Source organism: Vombatus ursinus, unplaced genomic scaffold, assembly GCF_900497805.2.
Source record: "Vombatus ursinus unplaced genomic scaffold, bare-nosed wombat genome assembly UNPS02008996.1, whole genome shotgun sequence".
NCBI classification, from domain to species: domain Eukaryota; kingdom Metazoa; phylum Chordata; class Mammalia; order Diprotodontia; family Vombatidae; genus Vombatus; species Vombatus ursinus.
The window spans coordinates 2,773,627-2,789,935 of record NW_020948774.1 but is presented as its reverse complement, the minus strand read 5'-3'; the positions used below and the strand labels follow the sequence as shown (position 1 = coordinate 2,789,935).

The following is a 16,309-nucleotide window of genomic DNA, read 5'->3' as shown; positions in this document are numbered from 1 at the left end:
TTTTGGATTCTGGTTTATGGAGGAATCTAAAAAAAAATGTAATACAATTAGAGTTGGCATCCTATCTCTGACATGCAACACTTTCTAGGTAGTCCTAACTTATTCCATGGTTTTAAAAAAGCTCTTCTAATGTCAGATGTGATTGTGGCACAATTGGACATGATTCTTTCCCCTCTTTTACCCCCCATCCCCACCCCCGCACTTTGTTTCTATTGCTGTTAAAGCATTTATATCCTTTCATGTTATAATTACTACCAAGATTACTACCGGATATAAATATACTTCTTGAGGCTGTAAATTCTGTCTTAGTCATGTCAAGATAAGATCATAAGATCATAGATTTAGAGCTGGGATTTAGTGGACCTACAAGTCCAGTATAAAACTCATTTTTATAAATGAGAAAAATAAGACCTAGGAAAGTTAAAGTGTCTTGTTCAAGATCACAAATAGGAGAGCTTGTTTTTGAATGCAGTGCCTTTAACCAAAACTTTGGTGTTCTCTTCAACTTTTCCACACTGCTACCATCTTTTGGTTTCCTCTCAGATGTATAACTTATGATATGTAACACTTCTATAAAAAACAGTGCCTCATACATAGTAGGCATTTTGAATGTTTTTTTCCTAGTGGGATTGAAATTATTGACTGAGAATAAAAAGTCCTATAGTGAGGAAAATACATCCTTATTTTCCAATTGTGATGATATTTTTCAATTTTCAGAGTACTTTTTAGTGTTTGCAGCCCTTTTAAGAAGTAACAACAAAAATAATAACATTTATAAAACATTTTAAATGTCTCAAAGTCCTTTACATATATTATTTCATATTCTTTCTCACAACCCTCCTGGGATGTTGGTGGCTTTATTATCCCTATTTTACACTGAAGGAAACTGAGGCATACAACTGTTAAGTGAATTGTTCACTGGTCACACAGCTAATATGTGTCTTAGGCAGAATTGAAACTCAGGTCTTTCTCACTCCCAATCCAGCACTTTATGCATTGCACTACTCAACTGAGTTAGTCCATTTTGTAATTAATATTGTTGTTTGTCTTCTAACTATTAACATAATTTAAAATTTAAGGCAACATTTTAAAACATTTTAAAATTTTAATTATTTTCCTGTGAAAAAAGAATGATTTTCTCTTTTTATCTTGTCCTTCTATTATATAAGAAAACCCCATAAATATACAATACATAGTCAAGCAAAACAAATTCCTACATTGATCATATCCAAGAAATATATATTTCATTCTACACTCTGAATCCATTATGTCTGTCAAGAGTGAAGTGGTGTCATAATTGGTTATCTGGAATTATTGGTCTTTGTATTTTTATATAATAATAATACTTTACAAATTGCTCCACTTATTCTGCTCACTTCATTCTGTTTCATTTTATACAGTATTTCTAAGGTTTGTCTGAAACCACTAACATTTTTCTTATATGGTTGGTTGTCTTTTATGAGTTAATTTGTCAGTATACTAATTGGCATAATTACAGGTGCTGAATTTCCTCATAAGGAGCATGAGTTTTAGGTAGCAAGCTCTCTCTGCAAAGTCTTCTATACTTCTTAATATCTGTTCTCACCTCTGTAACTATTACAGTGTTTAACTGGATTTGGGTGCATTCTATGCTAATATGTTTTCTAACTTCCATCTGTAGAAAGGCAAGGGAAAAATCCAGAAAATGAAATTACAAATTTTTGTCATTTTTACTTCAAGTATAAAAATATTTAGTATGTATATGAATAATGTCATCACTTCTTGCCTAGAGTGTGGCATGACACAATGGTGGAATGATAGTCTTGTTTATTTAGTGTCTAGTTGGGGAAAGGTATGACCAACATCAAAAGGAATCCTGAGTTTTATAGAGTAATATATGTAGTTTGGAATGCATTATAACTTTAAAATTTCTTCTCCTGCAACAGGCCCGCTATAAACAAAGTCTTGATCCGACAGTGGATGAAGTCAAGAAGCTTTGCACATCCTTGCGCCGAAATGCCAAGGAAGAACGGGTTCTCTTCCACTACAATGGGCATGGTGTACCAAGGCCCACAGTGAATGGAGAAATCTGGGTCTTCAACAAGGTTGGTGAGCTTTAAGTAGGCCTATAAACTGGGTTCCCTACTTTTTAAAAATTGCTATCATCTTTCTTACATCACTATAGTTATCCCAGTTGTCTCTCCCCTTTTCCCTCTCAGGGAAATTTGTGACAAATAATATATATTTTTAGAGAGGAACAAAAAGTCAGAACAATTGATTGATAAATTCTTCAAAAATGTGCAATGTGTAGCACCATTAGACCATTTACCTCCAAAAAGGGGTAGGTTAGGGTTGTCTTCTCATTTCTCTTCATTGAAGCCCTGCGTAATCTTTATAATTTTGTTACATTTACTTTTGATTTTTTGGTGTGGTGTTGTTCTTTCCATTTACATTGTTATAATTGTTCCAAACTCTCTTCTGATTTCTTGTCTTCTCCCACTGCCTTTCAAACATTTTGAACTGGATGTTGAATAGACAACTTAAACTTACCATGTCCAGAACTGAAATCATTATCTTTCTCCCTAAAATTTCCCTTGCTCATACCTTCTTTATTACTCTTAAGGTCAACATCATCCTCCCAGTTTCTCACACTCACAGCCCAAAAGTCATCCTCAACTACTCATCTATCACTCCCAATACCTTAATCTGTTGCCAAGACCTCTTGATGTCACCTTTTTAAAAGCACTCAAACATGCCCCCTTCTCTCATCTGACACTGCCATTATTCTAGTATGGGCCTTCATTACCTCACCTCTGGACTATTTTTGGTGGATCTGCCTATCTAAAGTCTCTCTTCATACCAATCCATCCATGAAGCCACTTAAGGGATTTTTCCTAAAGTATAGGTCTGACTATGTCACCCCTTATTCAGCAAACTCTAATAGCTCCCTATTATTTCCAGAATCAAATGTAAAATGCTCTGTTTAGCATTCACAGGCTTTCATAACCTAGTTCCCTCCTAACTTTCCAGTGTTCTCACACCTCATTCTCCATCACATACTCTTTGATCCAGTGACACTGGCCTCCTGGCTGCTCTAGGAAAAAGATGCTCCATTGCTTTGCTCTGGGTATTTTCTCTGGCTTTCCTTCATTCCTGGTCTTCCTCCTCTGCTCCAACTACTGACTTTCCTTTCTTTCTTTAAGTACCAATCACAATCCCATCTTTTACTGGAAGCCTTCTCAACTCCTCTTAATTCTAGTGTATTCAAGATTTATGAACCCAGGTAAGCTGGATGTGGTCAAACAGGAGATGGAAAGATTAAACATCAACACTTTAGGTGTCAGTGAACTTAAATGGGTAGGAATGAGTGAATTTAATTCAGGTGATCACTCTATATACTAACTGTGGGCAAAAATAACGTAGAAGAAATGGAATAGCCCTCATAGTCAATAAAAGGGTGAGAAAAGAAGTACTGGGGTATAATCTCAAAAATGACAGGACGATATCTGTTTATATCCATTCAGCGTCACGGTAATACAAGTCTGTACTCCACCCACTGATGCCGAGGGGACTGAATTGATCTATGAAGTTTTACAACATCTATGAAGTTCTTATGAAGTTCTTGAAGACTTACAACATCTTCTAGGAATAACACCAAAAAAAGATGTCACATTCATCTTTGGGGATTGGAATTCCAAAGTAGGAAATCAAAAGATAATTGGAATAACAGGCAAGTTTGGCCTTGGAATATAAAATGAAGCAGGGAAGAAAGTAATAGAATTTTGTCAAGATAAGTCACTGGTCATAGCAAACACTCTTTTTCAAAAACCCAAAAGTGACACTACACATGGCATCATCAGGTGGTCAATATAGATAGCAGATTGATTCTATACTTTGCAGCCAAAGGTGAAGAAGCTCTACTATACAATCAGGTAAAACAAGACCTGGAGCTGACTATGGCTCAGATCATGAGCTTCTTGTTGCAAAATTCGTACTTAAATTGAAGAAAGTAAGGAAAACCATCAGCCCATATAGGTATGACCTAAATAGCATCTATTATGAATATAAAGTGGAGGTGATGAACAGATTTAAGGGATTAGATCTGGTAGACTGAGTGCCTAAAGGACTGTGGACAGAGGTTCACAATATTGTATAGGAGGCAGCAACAAAAAATATTACAAAGAAAAAGAGAGCAAGAAAACAAAATGGCTGTCTGATGAGGCTTTCCAAATAGCTGAGGAGAGAAAGATAGTGAAAGGTAAAGGAAAGATGCACCCAGCTGAATGCTGAGTTCCAGAGAATAGCAAGGAGAGGTAAGGTTTTCTTCAATGAGCAATACAAAGAAATAGAAGAGAACAATAGCTTGGGAAAAACAAGAGATCTCTTCAAGAAAATTAGAGATATTAAGGGAATGTTTTGTGCAAAGATGGTTATGATAAAAGACAAAAATTGTAGGAACTTAACAGAAGCAAAAGAGATTAAGAAGAGGTGGCAACAATTCACAAAGAACTATACAAAAAAGATCATAGCATCACTGATAACTACCTTCGTGTGGTTACTGTGATTAGTCAGACATCTTACAGAATGAGGTCAAGTGGGCCTTACGAAGCATTGCTAACAATACGGCTAGTGGAGGTGTTGGATTCCAGCTGAGCTATTTACAATCCTAAAAGATGATGCTGTTAAAGTGCTGCACATTCAGTATGCCAGCAAATTTGGAAAACTCAACAGTAGCCACTGGTTTGGAAAAGATCAGTTTATGTCCCAATCCTAAAGAAAGGCAATGCCAAGGAATGTTCAGATTACTGAACATTTGTGTTCATTTCACACTCCAGCAAGGTTATGCTTAAGATTCTGCAAGCTAGGCTTTAGCAATATGTGAACAAAGAATTACCGCAAGAGCAGGCTGGTTTTTGAAGAGGCAGAAGAACTAGAGACCAATTTGCTAGCGTTAGCTGGATTATGGAGAAAACAAAGGAGGTCCAGAAAAACATCTACTTCTGCTTCATGACTCCATTAAAGCTTTTGACTCTGTGGGACACAACAAAATGTGGCAAGTCCTCAGAGACAGGAGTACCAGATCATCTTCCTTGTCTCCTGAGGAAGCTGTTGCCAAGAAGCAACAGAACTGAACGTGGAACAGTTGACTGGTTTAGCTTGGAAAAGGAGTACAACTGGGCTATTTATTGTCACCTTATTTATTTAACTTACATGCAAATTACATCATGTGAAATGACAGGCTGAATGAATCAAAAGCCAGCATTAAGGTTGCCAGGAGAAATATCAACAATCTCAGATATGCAGATGATACCACTCTGATGGCAGAAATTGAAGAGTAATTAAGAAACCTCTCGATGAGGGTGAAATAAAAGCTGGCTTGAAGCTTACCATCAAAAAACCAAAGATCTTGTCAACTGATCCTATCTTCCCAGGGAGAATGGAAGTAGTGTCAGATTATGTGTTCTTGAGCTCAAAAATCACTGCAGCTCAAAGATGACTGCAGCCAGGGAATTAAAAGATGCTTGCTCCTTGGAAGGAAAGCTGTGGCAAATCTGGATAGCATACTTAAAAAAAGCAGAGACATCACCTTGCTAACAAAGGTTCATATAGTCAAAGCTATGGTTTTTCCAGTAACAATATATGGTTGTGAGAGTTGGACTATAAAGAAAGCTAGGTACCACAGAATCAACACCTTCAAATTGTGGTACTGAGCAAGACTTTTGAGAGTTCCTTGGACAGCAAGGAGGCTAAATCAGTGAATACTTCAAGAAAGCAATTCAAGCTGTTCACTGGAAGGTCAAATACTGAAGCCAAAGCTTAAGTACTTTGGCCACATAATGAGAAGACAGGACTCCTTGAAAAAGACCCTGATATTGGGAAAGATTGAAGGCAAAAGGAAAAGGGGACAACAGTAGATGAAATGGATAACTAGTGTCAGGAAACAATGAACATGAAGCTGGACAAACTTTGAGAGAGAGAGTAAAAGATAGAAGGGCCTGGTGTGCTATGGTCCAGGGGGTCATGAAGATTCAGACACAATTGAATGACTCAACAACAACAATAATATTTATCTTGAATATAAATTGTTTTGTACATATTTGTTTACATGTTGTCTCCCATGTTAGACACTCAGCAACCTGAAGGCAGGCATTGGCTTTTACCTCTCTTTATATTCTTAGAGTTTAGCATAGTGACTGGCACATAGTGCATGCTTCATAGTAATAGTTTATTAATTGATTGATAGTGTGTACATTGTTTTCTTGGCTTAATTTACTTCAATCTGCATCAATTCATATACATCTGTGTTTCTTTGTATTAATCAAATACATAATTTCTTACAGCACAGGAATATTCCATTATACTCATGCCATTATTTGTTTAGGCATACTTCAGTTGATGGGCATCTACTTTGCTTCTAATTCTTAGCTATCACAGAAAGTGCTACTTTAAATATTTTGGAGTATATAGGACTTTCTTCTTCTTGATGTCTTCCTTGGGGCATAGACTCAGTAATGGAGTCACTGGTTCAGAGTATAGGCATTTTAGTCACTTTATTTACATGATTCCAAATTTCTTTCCAAAATGGTTGTACTATTTCACTGTTTCACCAACAGTGTATTAGAGTGCCTATCATTACATAATACCTCCAGCACTTACTATTGCCAGTTTTTGTCATCTTTATGAACTTCCTAGTGATGAGGGGGATCCTTAGGGTCTCTTTGATTTGCATTTCTTTTATTATTAGTGATTTGAAACATTCTTTCTGCAGAAAAACCTCCTGCAGGTCTTGTCCATATGCTTATTTTGTCGATCCATTAACATTTTTATTTGTCTTAGGAAAACAGAAATACAGTTTGACTAGGGGCATTATATTATTTATTAAATTTAAAGTTCTTAATTTCATTTTCTACAGCCGTGAAGAGGTTAGGAGAAGAATAGTAGATGAATAGTTTGGAGGTAGGAAGCATTTTAAAAAATATTTAGAATGCTAAAATATTGGCTGTTAACTAAAAGTCATGACTAATATAAAAAATAATCCTGAGTTGTGTAGTGTAGTACATACATATAGATTTAAGTTATATTTATCAGGCTGCCATTAGCTGAATATTTATCTGGGATTTTTGAACTAGGACTTCATTAATACCTGTAGATTATTCATTAGTGTTTGAGAGAATGATTACAGCATGATAATGCTTTTGAATTAAATTTTTTAAATTAAAGATTGGTATGAAATCTATCCATCTCTCTACTTCTTTTCTTTGTGGATAAATGTTATTTCTTTAGCATTGTCACTATGTGTCTCTGTGGATTAATATCCCGTCCATTAATGAGCGTGTTTAAAAGTATACTACCCTTCAGTCTTACAGAAGCATTCTTAGTTTCTCCATCTTGCTAGAAAGAAAGTCCAAATTGGTGATAAAGAGACATTTCCTCTTAGTCCCTCTCTTTACCTGAGGGTTACAGGCTTTTATATTTCATTTTACTAAGAATAGAGCTGTCCTGGTTTTGATCTCAAAGGGCTTTTGCAGTCCCAGATTTATGCTACTCTTTATGTACTTGGAGTTTTAGAATAAAACTACACATTTAAAATAGGAAAATACCCAAAATAAGCCACTTATAGACATATCCCTTTCCTTTCTGAAGAGTCCTAACTGTTAACTCCTCCTCGCATTTTTACAAATAATAAAACTAGTGTGCTGACACATTAAGTAATTTGTGTAGGCATATATAGCTAGTAGCTCTGTTAGAATTTATACCCACATTGTCATGACTCTAAGTCCCTTAAATGATGATCCACTGCATGATATGGCATTGTGAAATTAGAGTATTTCAATCTATCACTATTTAATCTAAGTCTGCCTCTGAAACTCCTACCCATGATAGGCCCTGCAATCCTCACAACTATCTTCTTTTAACCCCTCCCAACATTTGCCATTTTCATCTTTTTTATTTTTGCTAATTTGCTAGATGTCAAATGTGAAACTTAAGTATTGTTTTGATTTTCACCTCTTAATGGAGCATTTACTATGATTGTTCATAGTTTACAATTCTTTTGAGAAATGTTTGTTCATGTCCTTTGAACATTTGGGAATGACTTTTGGTTTTATGTGTTCATTGTTTATATGTATTGGCTATAAAACTCTATTTGAGAAACTTAATGTAAAAAACTTTTTCTCTTGATGATTTCCTTTTTATCATGCACGTATTATGCATGTTTTTATAAAAGCTTTTCAGTTTACTGTAACTAAAATTGTATATATTTTCTTTTGTAATTGTTTCTTTTCCTTGTTTGGTTAAGAGATCTCCTACTCATAACTCTGAAAATTATGTGATCTGTTCCTCTTCTAACTTTTTGGTAGTATGATTTTTAATATTTCAGTTTTCCTAGCAGTTTTTTTTTTATTAAATAGAATTGTTTCCTAAGTAGTTTATGTTTTGGAATTTATTAAACACTTAGTTACTGAGTTTCACCATTTTTGAATTCATCTTTTTTAGTTTGTTTTGATATATTTCTCTGTTTTTTAACCAATAGTAAATAAATTTTTTTTATGACTGCTGCTTTATAAAATAATTTGAGGTCTGGCACTGCTAATCCTTCTGTATCCCTTCCTCTTTTCGTTATTTCATTTGAAATTCTACATCTTTTCTTTCCCTAAATGAATTTTGATACTATTTTATAATTTTTTCTGAAGTATCCCTTTTTATCATTTGATGTAATATTAAAATGATAAATTACTTTTGATAATATTATCATTTTTATTTTATTGGCATGGCCCAGTTGTGAGCATTGCATGTTTCTCCAACTATTTAAGTTGGTCTTTATTTCCTTAAGGAGTATTTGTAATTGAACCTATACAAGTATTTTATGTGCTTTGATAGATTAACACCCAATATTTTATACATTTTGTAGTTATTCAGAATGAGGTGGCCCTTTCTATTATTACTTCTTATTTTTTTTAATTCCACAGAAATGTTGATTATTTTGGGTTTATTTTGTAGTTCATAATGTTACTGAAGCTATTAAGTGTGACAAATATTTTTGCTTTTCCCCTAAGATTTCTAAATAAATCTCATCATCAGATAAGAATGGTTTTATCTTCTCTTTACCCATCTTTGCACCTTTATTTCTTTTTCTTGTCTTCTTATTACTAGTCTTTCTAGAACTTTGTTAAATAATAACAGAGTGGACATCCTTGCTTTACTCATTTACTTATTGGGAAATCTAGTGTGGACCTATTAGATGTGATGCTTGCTTTTTTAGGTAGATACTTTTTATGACAAAGATCTAACCAAGACCCCCTACCCCTGAACTCTAGTAAAGTCATGGCTTATAACATACAATCTATGATATGTCATAGATTTTCATGCCCCTTCCAGTAGCAATGATGTAGGTTGGAGTAGGTATGGTCACAACACCAAGTGAGAAGAAAATACTTGCATTGGGTTGGAGTATGGTCTCTCTGGTCTCTCCCAGTTTTTAATTCTGGTGTTCTACAGAATTATTTGCTATATATTTTAACCTGTTAAGAAATGTTGAATTATTTGTTGAAGTGGAAATGTTGGGAACACTATTACATCAATATTTCATTTCCTTCACCTTTGCTTTCTTGGTAAAGTTCTTCACTTTCTTCCTCTCTCCCTTGTTCCACTGTAAAAGACTGCCATGCCACTATAACCTTTTTTTTGGTATGGTTTCTATGCAATGTTCAATTTTTATTAGTTAGAGGAAGCCCCACATGGATGTAGATTGCTATTCGTCATGTAAATCTTGGTAGCTGGTTTAATGAGTAGCTATGATCACACAAACACAAAAACCCCATCACTTAAAAAACTGTTTTCTGTTACCCCAGACTTTTGTAACTTTGGTAGTTCAGTGGTATCACTCACACGGATGATACATATACCTTCCCTGACCTCTTAGTTAACTTGTTGTTTTAGCTGGCATACTTTCAAAAATAGATTTGAGCCACCTGCTTGAAAATCAGCATCTTTTTGTGAACTTTGGGAGTGATTTTTAAAAAAAAAAAAAACTTTGGCTGTTGGGAAAAACTGTAATCATATCTTTTAAGTAAATAGTTGGACAATACCCACCTTGGTAGGGAAGAAAAGCATTGTTAATATGGGGATGTGTAAATTAAACACCGAAAGCTTGCCAATGATCTGGAGGCTTCTTGATTAGATGAGAGAGCCTATAGTTATCAAAAGGATGAATTATCAAGAGAATATCAAGGTCCACAAATCCTAACTTGGAGTCTAGGGGAAGCATTAGAGTGAAAAAGGCCATTTCTGAGGGTGACAGGATGATTCATTTGAGTGTGAGTCAATTTAGTCCAAGGAGTGTTAGCTATACAGTCTAGCTTAATTTACTTATTATCCACCTAACTTTACATTTTCTATAATTACCTTAAATTTATATGTCATACTCATTTAAATACCTTGTTCACTTATGAATAAACCACTCCTTTATAAAAGATGCATCATGATTAGATGGTAAAATTTCCTACTGGAAAACATTATAGGTGCTGGTGCCAGTGCACCAAGGGATGGTGGCAGTAACAAAGCAGTGGCATGAAGAGTAACTGTATCAGTTTTCTGAATCAGGAAGACGACCCCTTAATGGTGAGGGCCTAACCTCATGACCAAGACATATAGTCGTTTAGTATCTCGTGGTAGGGTTTTTAGACTAGCAAAGCTTATATTATAGTAAGATGAAGTGCTAGATCTTAAGGTCAGGGTTTCTCAAACTTCAGTCTGAGAATGATCTGATTCCCCAGGAGGCCAAATTCCTCATTTTGACCTAGGGCTAGCTAGGCCTTAATCGATGCCATTTGTATATAAATCTGTATATTTTCAGATAGCTCCTACAAATGTGGAACTCATGCTCAATTAATGCATTTGACATTTTCTAATGTATCTCTTATGTAGTTGTTTGCATTCTATTTGGATTATAGGGAATAGCAAAGGGATTGTCTTCTTGATGTTAATTATAGCACTAGTCAGTGGAATTGCAGCTCTCTGCCAGAGACTCAGCAAGTATTTTCTCTGCCTTTATGCCAGAGGCCATTATGTTTCCAGTAGGATTGTGTGACTCTGAGATCCCCTCTTTTATGGCAGTAATATATTTATGAGGGATTATGCATTCCACATTCTGAAATGCAGATTAAAAAGGATAAAGCCTTCAGGAAGTATTATTTCAGCCTAAATCATTTGAACTAAAAAACTCCCAAATCTCAAGCTGTTTTATTTTACTCATGGTTCATTTTCCCAAGGGATCCATAAGAAAGTCTAAAGCAATTTAGAATGAAGATACTAATAGGTCAATAGTCACATTAACCTAATATTAGAAAAACCCGTAGCTTCCATATATTCCTGCATTTAATTTTTCAGAACTCCTGTTTGCTATTATACTAGTGGCTTTGTGGGTAGCTTAATCTTCTAAGACTGCTCTATGAAGTAAGGCTAGTTTTTTGATAAAGATAATTGTAATGACTAAATGATTTAAAGCCTAAATAAATAAAGGAAGACCTTTATTTGCAATGAAAATATCTTGCATATGTTTTTTAAGAAGAAAAAGAAAAATATCCTCAATGAGAATCATCTATGTCTAATTACTGCTGGAGAAGTAACATATCTAAAGCTCTTTTGAGAACACTGTTAACAGTATTATGTAGTAGGTAGGGAACTGGACTTGGAGTCAAGAAGACTTTTGGTTCAGAATCTACCTCTGGGGTTTCTTCCATAATCTACAACTAGAGCAGTGAGTGGGTGGGGCGGGGGAGGAGGGAGCAGAGCAGACAACACTTGAATATCACTCTCATCTGAAATGGCTAAAGGAGGAAAGAATACATATAAACACACTGTTGAGTACAGAAATAGATCTTATCCAAAAGGAAATAGAAGGGAAAGGGACTAATTGGAAGAAGGAGAATAAGAGGGTAGATAGATTAAGCTAAGCATTAGTTGAAAGCAAAATAGATTCTTAAAGAGAGGACTGAGTAAAAAGAGAAAGATAAGTAAAAGATAATAGGGTGAAGGAAATACACAGTTAGCAGTCATAACCACGAATGTGAATGGGATAAGTTCACTCATAAAATGGAAGAAGATAACAGAATGGATTAGAAATCAGATTCCAACAATATGTTGTTTCTAAGAAATACTTGAAACAGAAACTCTGGAGCAGAACCTATTATGCTTCAGCTCAAGAGCAAAAAAGATAGGTAGCAATCCTAATTGCAGACAAAGTGAAAGCAAAGATACACCTAATTAAAAGAAACAAACAAGGAAATTACAATTTACTAATACCATAGACAATGAATCAATATCAATATTAAACCTATGCACCAAATGGCATGACATCTAAATTTGTTAAGGAAAAGTTAATATAACTCACAGGAATAGACAGTAAAGCTATAACAATGAGGAACCTCAGTTTACTCCCTTTCAGACTTAGATACATCTAAGCAAAAAAAAAAAAAAGATAGAAATTACAGACCTCAATAGAGTGTTAGAAAAGTTATTGAATGAGAAGGAGTCTATATTTGTTTCCCGGCTGTGCATGGTACCTTCACAAAAATTGATTGAGTATTAGGGCATAAAAGCCTCATAAAAACAGAAAAATTCATTATTTACAGGCCACGAATAAAAATTATATTCAGTAAAGGCCATTTGAAGCAAAGATTAAAAATTAATTAGAAACTAAATAACTATTCTAAATAATGAATGGGCCCCAAAAAATCATAAAAACAATTAGTAATTTCATTAATGTTAATGACAACAATGAGAAAACAGACCAGCATTTGTGGAATCCAGCCAAATTTATATGTCTAAACACTTATAAGTAAAAGAAAGAAAAAACAAGTCAGCAAATTGGATATGCAACAACAACAACAACAACAAACCCTAAAAAAAAATTTAAAAGATGCCAATTAAAAATAGAAATCCTGAAAATCAAAGGAAAGATTAACAAAATTAAAAATAAAAAACAAACAAATAAAATGAATGACAGTTATCCCTTCCATATCATGACTTTCCCCATCATGGTTTCAGTATCTTGCAGGTTGGCATAAGAAATTAAATGGAAATTTTTTTTAAGTTTTGTGGAAGTCATAGATAACATACAAAGGCCAGCAGATGACATAGAAAAAGTTTAGAAACTCAGAAATGCTGAATTGTTATAAAAAGACATTCCTGTAGACCCTGGCATCATATGAGAAAAAGCTAAGTCCTTATATGATTTCCTAAAGGAAAATTAAGGTGAAGGGTCTACCCCTATGGATTTTCAATGGATTTTCCAGGTCGTGGGGGTGCCATACACCTAACTCCTGTGATGCGGAAGGGATTACTAAAATACATAATACTAAGAGCTTTTTTTTGGAGTTGGGATAGGGAGAGCAATTAGTAAAATAGACCAGCCATTGACTGGTTTGATTTTTTTTAAATGTGGAAAACCAAATTGCCAGTATCAGAAAAGAAAAAGGTGAATTCATAACCAATGAATAAGAAAAAAAGCAATTATTAGCATCTATTTTGCCCATCTTTATGCCAATAAAGCTAACAATTAAATGAAATTAAATATTTACAAAAATATAAATTGCCCAGTCTTACCGAACAAGAAATAGAATACTTCAATAACTCTATTTTAGAAAAAAGGTATTCAACAAGCTGTAAATTAACTCCCAGAAAACCCTCAGGTCAGGATGGATCTATAAGCAAATACTACCAAACATTTAAAGAACAATTAATTCTAATATACATAAACTGTTTCCAAAAATATAGGTAAAGAAGGAGCCCTACTAAATTACTTCTCTGACACAAATATGATCTTGATACTCAAACCATGGAGAGCAAAACCAGAAAGAAAACTATAGACCAATTTCCTTAATGAATAGCCATGCAGAAAATTTAAATAAAATACTAGTAATGATATTACAGCAGTAGATCACGAAGATCATACATGAATTTGTATCAGTAATACGGGATTGATTCAATATTAGAAAAATTATAGGCATAAATGACTATATTAATAACAAATAACAATCATATCATTATTTAAATAGATAAAATACAATGTCCATTCTTGTTAAAAACACTAGAAAGCATAGGAATAAATGGAGGTTTCTTAAGATAAGTAGTATCCATCTAAAATGAAAGGTAATGGGAATAATCTATGAGGAGCCATTCTGTTAAAATCAGGGGTCAAGCAAGGATGTCCATTATATTGTCCTAGAAATGTTAGTTGTAGCAATAAGAGTTTTTAAAATGAAAGGAATAGGCATAAGCAACAAGAAAACAAAACTATTACTTTTTGTAGATGATATTATGATTTATGTAGAGAGTCCTAGAGTCAACTAAAAGCTAATCAAAAAACAATGAACAACTTTAGCAAAGTTGCAAGATCTAAAATAAAGCCACATAAATCATCCACATTTTTGTATTTTATCAAGTCCCAGCAGGAAGAGTTACAAAAATTCCATTTATTTGGACAGTATAAAATACTTGTGAGTCTACCTTCCAAGACACACAAGAACTATATGAACACAGCTACAAAATGCTCTTCGCACAAATAAAGATAGATCTAAATAATTAGAGAAATATAATCACTTATTGGTAGACCACGCCAATCAAGTAAAAATGACAATACTACTTAAAGTAATTTACTTATTCAGTACCATACCAATTAAACTATCAGAGAATTACTTTATAGGGCTAGAATAAATAATAATTCATTTAGAGGAGCAAAAGATCAAGGATATCAAGGGAATCAATGAAAAAAAAAGGGGGGGGGAAGGAAAGGGACTACCAATACCAGATCTCACACTATACTGTAAAGCTGCAATTATTGAAACAGTTTGGTACTAGGTAAGAAATAGAGAGTTTTTTCAGCGTAACAGGTTTGACGTACAATATTTAGAAACAAGTGAACACAGTAACTCAGTAAATTCAGAGATCCCAGATATTAGGCCAAATCTCACTATTTGACAAAAGCTGTTGGGAAAACTGGAAAGCAGTCTGGCAGAAACCTGGTGTAGGCTAACATTTCACTATATTCCAAGATAAGCTCAAAATGAGTAAATTATTTAGCCATAAAGCAGATTAGTGGAGTGAGAAAATTACATGTTAGATTTTTGGATAGGGGAAGAGTTTATAATGAAACCAGATAGAGAGGTTAACAGGATTGCAAAATGGATAATATTGATTATATAAAATTTAAAATCTTTTACACAAACAAAATCAGTTAAAATTAGAAGAAAAGCAGGAGTCTGGGAGAAAAAAAAATTATTGCAAGTCTCTCTTATAAAGGTCTTGTTTTTAAAATATATAAGAAGCCGACTGAAATTTACAAGGAAAAGAACTATCCCCTAATTGATAAATGGTCAAGGGATATGAATACACAGTTTTCAGAGGAAGATATCCAAGCTATCAATAGCCATATGAAAAAATGCTCTAAATCATTCATACATAATTGGAGAAATACAAATTAAAACAACTTTGAGATACCATCTCACACCCATCAAATCTATTAAGATGATAAAAAAGGAAAATGACTTGGATGAATGGGATGTGGGAAAACAGATCCAGGTCTGTTAATGTACTTTTGGTGGATCTATGAAGTAGTCCAGCTATTTTGGAAAGCAATTTCAAACTATGCCCATAGTTTTTAAACTGTGCACATACCTTGACCCAGCAATACCGCACTTAAATCTATTTCCCAAAGAGATCAAAGAAAGAAGAGAAGAACATATATGTACAAAAATATTTACAGCATATCTTTTTGTGATAGCAAAGAATTGGAAACTGAGGAATGCCTGTCAGTTGGGGAATGGCTGAAGAAGTTTTGGAAAGCTGTATGGAATGATGAAAGAGATTTCATTAAAACCTGGGAAGACTTGTATGAACTAATGTAACATGAGTTGAGCAAAAGTAGGAGAACAGTTTGTACAGAAAAGCAATATTATAAAGATTATCAACTTTGAAATACTTAGTAACTCTGATTAACACAATGACCAACTACAGTTCCAGAGGAAACAAGATGGAAAATACTGCCCACCTCTATGTAGGGAACTGATGGATTCAGATCTCTTTCTTTCTTTCTTCCTTCCTTTCTTCCTTCCTTTCTCCCTTCCTTCCTTCCTCCCTTCCTTCCTCCCTTCCTTCCCTCCCTTCCTTCCCTCCCTCCTTCCTCCCTCCCTCCCTTCCTTCTTTCCTTCCTTCCTTCCTTCCTTCCTTCCTTCCTTCCTTCCTTCCTTCCTTCCTTCCTTCCTTCCTTCCTTCCTTTCTTTCCTTTTCTTTCTTTCTTTCTTTCTTTCTTTCTTTCTTTCTTTCTTTCTTT

General features: G+C 34.3%; 1 protein-coding gene across 2 annotated transcripts in view; it reads left to right on the top strand.

The window, feature by feature from the left end:
- Window positions 1-16,309, top strand: part of RPTOR (regulatory associated protein of MTOR complex 1) — a 488,176-nt gene that overhangs the window by 167,140 nt on the left and 304,727 nt on the right. For both annotated transcript variants that reach the window (XM_027850143.1, XM_027850144.1), the window contains exon 4: window positions 1,926-2,084. In XM_027850143.1, the coding sequence (XP_027705944.1) occupies window positions 1,926-2,084 (159 nt within the window). The remainder of the gene's footprint in view (window positions 1-1,925; window positions 2,085-16,309) is intronic.